This window comes from Sinocyclocheilus anshuiensis, unplaced genomic scaffold, assembly GCF_001515605.1.
Source record: "Sinocyclocheilus anshuiensis isolate Anshui unplaced genomic scaffold, SAMN03320099.WGS_v1.1 scaffold2038, whole genome shotgun sequence".
NCBI lineage: Eukaryota > Metazoa > Chordata > Actinopteri > Cypriniformes > Cyprinidae > Sinocyclocheilus > Sinocyclocheilus anshuiensis.
In genome coordinates, this window is record NW_015547765.1 from 567,257 (window position 1) to 575,712 (window position 8,456).

The 8,456-nt window shown below is 38.2% G+C and overlaps 1 protein-coding gene across 2 annotated transcripts in view; it reads left to right on the top strand.

The window, feature by feature from the left end:
- Positions 1 to 8,456, top strand: part of LOC107704550 (apoptosis-stimulating of p53 protein 2-like) — a 31,282-nt gene that overhangs the window by 16,597 nt on the left and 6,229 nt on the right. For both annotated transcript variants that reach the window (XM_016507498.1, XM_016507496.1), the window contains exons 4-12: positions 1,072 to 1,148; positions 2,483 to 2,584; positions 3,075 to 3,252; positions 4,738 to 4,922; positions 6,750 to 6,914; positions 7,033 to 7,210; positions 7,298 to 7,426; positions 8,008 to 8,087; positions 8,198 to 8,450. In XM_016507498.1, the coding sequence (XP_016362984.1) occupies positions 1,072 to 1,148; positions 2,483 to 2,584; positions 3,075 to 3,252; positions 4,738 to 4,922; positions 6,750 to 6,914; positions 7,033 to 7,210; positions 7,298 to 7,426; positions 8,008 to 8,087; positions 8,198 to 8,450 (1,347 nt within the window). The remainder of the gene's footprint in view (positions 1 to 1,071; positions 1,149 to 2,482; positions 2,585 to 3,074; positions 3,253 to 4,737; positions 4,923 to 6,749; positions 6,915 to 7,032; positions 7,211 to 7,297; positions 7,427 to 8,007; positions 8,088 to 8,197; positions 8,451 to 8,456) is intronic.

The window sequence follows — 8,456 nt, forward strand, 5'->3', positions numbered from 1 at the left end:
TATATATATATTAAAACATATAATACATATTTAAAATCTCACACAACTGATTTATTTATTTATATTTTTATTTGCTATTATTCTGCAAGTTATGGTACCACAGAATTTTCATTTGGTTAATTATTTATTTATTTGTAATCAGAAATCAAAATGTGTAATATATAAAATCTCACACAGCTTTAAAGTAGTTTTTCGTCAGTTGTTTTGCATGTTATTTTTAACTCTTAAATCCCCTTTGTCGCAATTTCTACTAGTTTGTTTACACGGCGTGTTTGAAGTGAATCCTCCCTATTCCCCCGAGAAGTTTAAACATCTCAGTCATGTGAAACCATGTGTGAGGTTTCAGATTTCTCAGAGTGACTTTGGCCCTCTTCACCGGACAAAGACCGGCTGTTACACAACAATGCGAGTGATATCGGCTCTGTACGCCTGGCTTTACCTCACAAAGAGTTCCTTATTTCTCTGTCGAGAATAATTATGTCAATTACACGCAGTTTGACTCGTATCTGTTGTGTTTGTGGTTTGTTTTCACACAGAATGGAGGTAAAACCCTATGCTTGTGTAATCAGTAAGCTCTGATTAGGACCCCTGTGGTGTCAGACTGTGACCAAGAACATTATTTGGGCATTGTTTCGCTCTTAGACTGGTTTATCCAGTAACCCACATAAGCAGCGCTAGCGGTGCCAGTGTTGATGTTATGTAAGTGGGACCCTGGCACAGGCAGTCATATGCAGGATAATTGAGCGCTAGTTGTTTCCCCAGCCAAACAGTCATTATGTAATGAGGTTTACCCCAGCACAGCAACTCTTTTTCAACCTAAATGTTCCTGGCCTTCATTGTTAGCATGTTTACATGCTAGTTTGCTAAATACTAACGGTTGAACTTTGAGTCAAAGTCTAAATATAAACTTCTCCTCAAAAAGCCACATGACTTGAGGTATCATTTCAGTGTTTTTAACACAAAATGTGCTTGACTAATTATTTGTCAAAGTTGAATACAAATCCCTAATCCTAAAATAAGCGATAATGTGTTTAGCTTAGCCAACACCGCTAATTCTGTCTCTAAATACAGGAGGTCACAGGGCTCCAGAGTCTCTTGCCAGAAGAAACGCGGTGAAGGGGACGATAGACAGACACATGGAAAATGGAGTGAGTATGAATTCCCTTCAGAGAATTGTTAAGTTCTGCCCCCTTGGATACTGTTGCTACCTTAGGCTTGAATTGGAAATTGTCAGTAAGCTGTGCAAATAAAAATATTTAATAGACAGTATTTTTACATGGACTGTAATGAATTGTGACACTGCAAATCATTATTTTATCATTTTATAATTTAAATAAATTGTCATGTCTTAACATGATTAAAAACTGAGGAGACTGGAAATCAGACTTAATCCACAGCACTCGGAATGTATTTAAAGATTTTGAAAAAGTGAACAGAATAACATGCATAACTGCATACAAGTTACCCAGAAACAAAGTTTTATTTGCTATTCTTATGTAAGTTATAGTATTATACATTTTTTTTATTTGGTTTCTATATTATATTTTTATATTATTATTATTATTTATGTTTATTTATTTATCATAATTAAAACTATGTATCCGATATGTATAAAAGTAATTTTTTTTGTTTTGTATATTGGTTTTAACCCATAAATACCCTTTGTCATTTATTTATTTTATTTTATTACTTTATTTATGTTATTATTGGTACTTTACTGTTGCTATTTCAGTCCTGAATTTGAAATTTTCTGTAAAATGTACACAAAGTTAGATCGACTGGAAATAATTGTGACGTTGCAAAGCATATTTATCTTACAGTTTAAAGAAACTTATGGGGGTATTCACACCAGGAAAGTCCGCTAGTTCACTTGCTTTGGTCCGGACCAAAAACAATGTTGATTTTTTATTTTTTTTGGTGCGGTTCGCTTTCACACTGCCCTTTTTGCAAGTGAACCAGAACCTGTAAACAAAACCACACGTGTGCTTAAAGTCATCCATTCATTGGTTCATCCATTCAACCGTACCAGAGTTGGAAGCGGACCGAGACCACCTCTTCAGCTGGGTCTCGGTACGGTTGTTTGGTGCGCACCCGAGTGCGATTGCTGTATTCACACCTGCCCAAAAGATCCGCGCCAAAGGGGAAATGAACTTGAGTTTGATTCAATCGAACCAAACAAGACATGATAAAAAACTCAGACTGTAAATCAAACTTTCAGAATGAGGGTCGACTCATAGTTTGATCCACAACACTTGAGATTCATGTAAAGATTTCAAAAAGAAAACAGAATAACACGTATAACTGCATGTAAGTGACCCGACAACTAAGTTTTACAATATTAAATTCCTTTAAAATTACCTTATAAAATGTCCAAACATACAGATTCTTCATAGCCATCCAATATAAAATAGCAAAAGCTCTGATATATATATATATATATATATATATATATATATATATATAATATTTATTTATTTTTTAGATGGCAGCTCCTCATATGGACATCACTCTCAGCGAATTGCAAGAGATGGCATCACGGCAACAACAACAGATCAACGCACAACAACAACTCCTGGCCACAAAGGTAGCCTACTGCACCATTGGCATAATGTACAGTTCAATTAATTTTTTAAAATAACTATGTCAAAATTAAAGTAATTTACTTGTTCCAAACCTGTATGACGTTCTATCTTCCGTTGAACACAAAAGGAGATATTCAGCAGAATGCCCATGCTGCTCTTTTCCATACAATAGAAATGAATGGCAACCAAGGCTGTCCTTGGTCCCCATCCACTTTAATTAAATGGAAAAGAGCAGCATTTCCTGTTTGTTAGTTGAAATCAACATTTCTTTCAAATACCAGGTTTGAAGTCTTCTGTGAAATGGTGTTATTGCTTGCGCACTAAGTTTTGCATTAAGGTCATTAGAATAAACAACTGCATGGAGTCATCTCCATATCAAAACCATTATCGTTTTGTCCATTATCAGCGTGAATGAAAACAGTAGGCACATAGTTCTGAAACTTAATGATGTCTGAAAATGAGTTTTGTTGAGATTGCGACGCCTCCTCACAGGAACAGCGACTGCACTTCCTGAAGCTGCAGGACCAGCGGCAGCAGCAGCAGCAGGCGTCTGAGCAGGAGAAACTGCGACTGCTGCGGGAGAATGCAGAGAACCAGGAGGCCAAACTGCGCAGGGTTCGAGGTCTGAAAGGACAAGTGGAACAGAAACGTATCAGCAACAGTAAACTAGGTCAGGACCTGTAAACTCATGAGAGAATGTAGGTTAGAAATGCTGAAAATGCTGTAACGTTGACCTTCTTTGAGGGATATTAGCTCAAGGTGAAGTTTGTCATTTCTGGTGGTGTTGTGGCCCATTTGTTTGCTAGATTAGGGGAAGTGTTTTGCATAATTTTTTTTTATTTAAATTTTGTTTTATAAACTCTTTTGCTGTTTTGTTTAATGCAGTGGTGTAAAACACAAAGTAAAAGTTTCATTAAAAGCAATTAAATCTACTGAAAAGATGTTTATTACATGTTTATTACATTGTCATTATTAATATCATTGTTATTGTATGACAGACTAGTTTTATATTTTATTATTATAAATTAGTCTTGTTAGAATATTTAAATATTAAATTAAAGATAAAAGGTGATTTTTTAAATTTTTGTAAATATAAAAAAGGTTCAGATTTAACATTGTTACCTAATAGTGTTGTCAAAAGTACCGACCACGATACCAGTCGGTACTGCAATTTTAAAAACGTCCATTTCCCGCTAACGCCAAAGGGGAAATGAACTTGAGTTTGATTCAATCGAACCAAACAAGACATGATAAAAAACTCAGACTGTAAATCAAACTTTCAGAATGAGGGTCGACTCATAGTTTGATCCACAACACTTGAGATTCATGTAAAGATTTCAAAAAGAAAACAGAATAACACGTATAACTGCATGTAAGTGACCCGACAACTAAGTTTTACAATATTAAATTCCTTTAAAATTACCTTATAAAATGTCCAAACATACAGATTCTTCATAGCCATCCAATATAAAATAGCAAAAGCTCTGATATATATATATCACCGGTGATTGGCCATAGTGTTCACGCACTCAACAGATATGATGCTCACACAGAAAAACACGAAAGCGTTTGAAAGCCGCGTCTATCAGGGGCTTTCAAATGCTTCCGTGTGTTTCTGTGTGAGCGCTCGGTGAAGAGATGATCATTGTAGCCAATCACAGTCATATCTGTTGAGCGCGTGAACACAATAACCAATCAGCGGTGTTTAAGAATCTGCTCAACAGCGCTTAAATGTTAGTGGGAAATTGATGTTTTTAAAATTTCAGTATCGAATGGTATCGCGGTCTGTACTTTTGACAACACTACTACCTAATTTTTCCAAGTCAGTTGATTTGATCAGCTAATTAGGTTTTCTGCTGCCAAAATCTGGTTTACTTTAATTATGATCTACACTGAGGTGTGTAAATTGAAAGTTAGACATTTATCCATATTTTATGGTTAAAAGTGTTTTAGGACTTTTTCCAGATTCATTTATGAAAATGTCATTTGTTGTGGATCATTTGCCTACTAATGGAAAAGTTCACTCTGCTGTTTCTGTTATATAAAAATGCCATTAGCGGCTAAATTAATCAACAGAGACAACAACAAATGATCTTGCTTACGGGAATGAGAAGTTAATTAACAGGTGATATACCTAATTTCTCTCTCTCTGTAGTGGAGGAGATCGAGCAGATGAACGGTCTGTTCCAGCAGAAGCAGCGGGAGTTGGCAGTGGCCGTCAGCAGGGTGGAGGAGTTGAGTCGACAACTGGACATGTTACGTGGCGGCAAAATGGACGTCCCACATGAAGCTGGACCGAGCTCAAGCGGAGAACTCGAGCGACTGTACAAAGAGCTTCAGGTAGCTTTTTTCCTGTTGGTCTACAGCAGAGGTGCCCAAACTCGGTCCTGGAGGGCCACTGTCCTGCAGAGTTTAGCTCCAACTTGCCTTAACACACCTTCTGGGAAGTTTCTAATATGCCTAGTAAGAGCTTGATTAGCTGGTTCAGGTGTGTCTAATTGGGGTTGGAGCTAAACTCTGCAGGACACCGGCCCTCCAGGACCGAGTTTGGGCACCCCTGGTCTACAGCTTTCTGTAACACAATCCTGCTATTCAGACATATAGTGATATATGGACACACATAAAATATAAGAATATCTGGTCCCACTTTATATTAGGTGGCCTTAACTACTATGTACTTACATCAAAAAATAAGTACAATGTGTTCATTTTGTATTGCAAAACACTTCTGCTTTCTGCTATTGAGGTGGGATACGGGTAAGGTTAGGGACAGGTTTGGTGGTATGTTAAAGGGTGGGTTTAGGTGTAAGGGATGGGTCAACAGTGTAACTATAAATGTTATTACAGAAATTGATTACAGATGTAATTACATGCAGGTATTTTTTAGGGCTGCCCCCTAATAGTCAGTTAGTCGACCAAAATTTTATTAGTCACAGAAAAAAAATAAATAAATAAAAATCCACATTGGCGAAGTCACGCTGATTGTTAACGGCTAGTCTATGGTAATACAGTACATCGGGCAGGACATCCAAAAACCTGCCTATCATTCATCGACCTCAAATATGGCTTTTCATCTGAAATACGCAAGTAGCAGCAACTTTACGTGGCCGCTCAATCTAATGTTAAACTAGAGGAATGTCCGCTATTCAAGTGTCTGTGTGGAAGCTGAACAGTAGCACCCTCACTGCAGGACAGATGGAGGCGTCATTTTTGGTCATACAGATAAGAGTAATACACCTTTCGAATCTGTAAAGACTCTACGTTTATTTGTTTGCACTCACAATAACAACGAAACGTTGCGCTTTTGTAAAATGTAAGTAAAATGCTTTTGTGAAAGTCTCAGTCTCTGTGAACTTGAGCGCGAAACTCCATATATATATATTGTATACTTGCCTTACAAATATGAAAAACATCTGTAGAGAGCGAACTTTCAAATGAAAGTCTACTTGTCTACTTTCAAATGAACCAATTCAAATGGAAAACAAATATTCTCCGATTATGTAATCCGTATAAACCATGCATACATGTGCATCCACTACTGTGTAACTGAGATGATGCTCAGTGTCGCTAAGTTCATCTCTTAAACCGAAAACAAAGAAAGCACTATTTTATCAATGAATTATTAAAATGTTAATGCAGCCTCCTTACTGTTTTCCCTGACACATTCATAATCATTACTTCTGTCGGTGCGCTGTAGCAAGCTTTATGCGTGAACTTGAGCGCTTATTAGGCAATGTACGCTATTAAAGACTCATTATAATGATTTAAATTATTTATTAATAAATGTGCGATTAGTCGACTATTGCTTCAAATGAACGACTACTAGTCGACCAGAAAAATCTTTAGTTGAGGGCAGCCCTAGTATTTTTAAAATAGAAGTACAATGTAAAAACATGTACACAATAAATACATTGTATCAAATGATTAATTTAAATGTAAGTACACAGTAGTTAAGGCCACCTAATTTACTCTGACTGAATATCTTTTTAATGAATACAAACAAAATGTAAACCAAGTGCCTTTTTATGTTATTTATATAAAAAATATAGCAGGGATACACTGTTTTTTTTAAATGGAGAAAAAAATAGTAAATAATTGAAAAGCCGTAGTCCTGCACACAAAATTCAACAGTCCCTCTTTTGTTCTGACTTTTTCTCTTTTCTGCAGCTGAGGAATAAATTGAACCAGGAGCAAAGTGCCAAACTCCAGCAGCAGAGAGAGAATCTAAACAAGAGGAACGTAGAAATGGCCGCCATGGACAAAAGAGTGGCTGAACTGAGAGAGAGGCTCTGGAAGAAAAAGGCTGCTCTCCAACAGAAAGAGAACTTGCCTGTGAGCAACTTTTTACATTTACATTTCAAACGCTTACATTTCTTGTGCTTTTTGACACAAATTTAGTTTGTGACGCACGGAAATTCTTTCTCTTATTCTTTGACTCTTCCACTTCCAGCAGCCATCTGAAGGGAAGAGCTCTCAGCCCACCGTCCCTTCCAGGGTTGCCGCTGTTGGGCCGTACATCCAGACCACCCCGGCTCCTCCAGTTCCTCCCAGGCAGGAGATTCTAGTGAAGCTTGCTTATCCCAATGGATCAGCCACCCTTCCCAAACCTCTCCCTAAACCGACCACAGGTACGTGTGTATATATGTACAGTATTTACCACAAATTGCACCAGTAACCCTGATTCATCTTCTCCTAATTTTGTTTCCATGTGACAGGTATTGGTTTCTTGACAAGTAAGATCTCCAAGGTGTCAGATTTGTTTTCCAACACAGAAACTAACAGCAACACCCATGGCCACTCCTCCACCCTTCCCCGCATGACCAGCCACCGATCCCAGGAGAAAGGTACGCCTCTCTCCAACCTTTAAAGAACCACATTCAGACTCATGCAGTTAGTTAAGCTAGAAGTTGACATGTCAGACCGCTTAAACAAACAAAGCAATGTTTTCATAGAACCACAGTGTTTACACTCTTCAGGAAAGTCAGCCACGAGTGGCTTACTTGAAAATGTGTCTCCATTAAACTGGGATAAGTCCTGTTTCTGGATATCTACCTACCTGCAGAGCTCAGTTCCAACCCTGCTCCAACACACCTGTCTGTAATTATCAAATGTTCCTGAAAATCTGGAACATTTCTGGTTCAGGCGTGAAACACTTTGCAGGAAGTTAGATCTCCAAGAACAGGATTGGGCACCTCTGCCATGTCTTAATCCAGTCAGAAGACACTTTCACTAAGGCATCGTAGTGTTTAAATGTGATGATGGTTCAGGCGTGAAACACTTTGCAGGAAGTTAGATCTCCAAGAACAGGACTGGGCACCTCTGCCATGTCTTAATCCAGTCAGAAGACACTTTCACTAAGGCATCGTAGTGTTTAAATGTGATGATTAATCTATGATATGCTGATTTTTTTGAATATCTATTCCAGATTCTGAGGCAGATTTGAAACCTCCGCCATTGCCCTTACGCAAGAACCAGAGTAGTGAGGACCTCTTGAGGAACACCCAGGTACTGCACTGAGTGCCTGAATGCTAACCGTTTCCAAAATTTGGAAATAAATCAATGCTAATGCATAGATATTATGTAGTAAATAAACACTAATGACTCTTTAATCATAGTCTGCAGGTAGAACCTTTGGGAAGGTTCCTCCTCCTGTTCCAAGCAAGCCCAAACCTGCTCTACCAGGCCAGACCACTTTCAGTAAACCTCCTTACAGCACGGGCACCTTCCCTGGCAAAGCTAGACCAGCCAATCAGAAACCCCCAGTGCCCCTTCCATCCCACAACAACACCTTACCCCTACCTCTGCCCCCTAAACTGGACACCTTACCTGCCGCGACAGTACGTCCTTTCACATCAGATACTTTGGCAGGGAAAG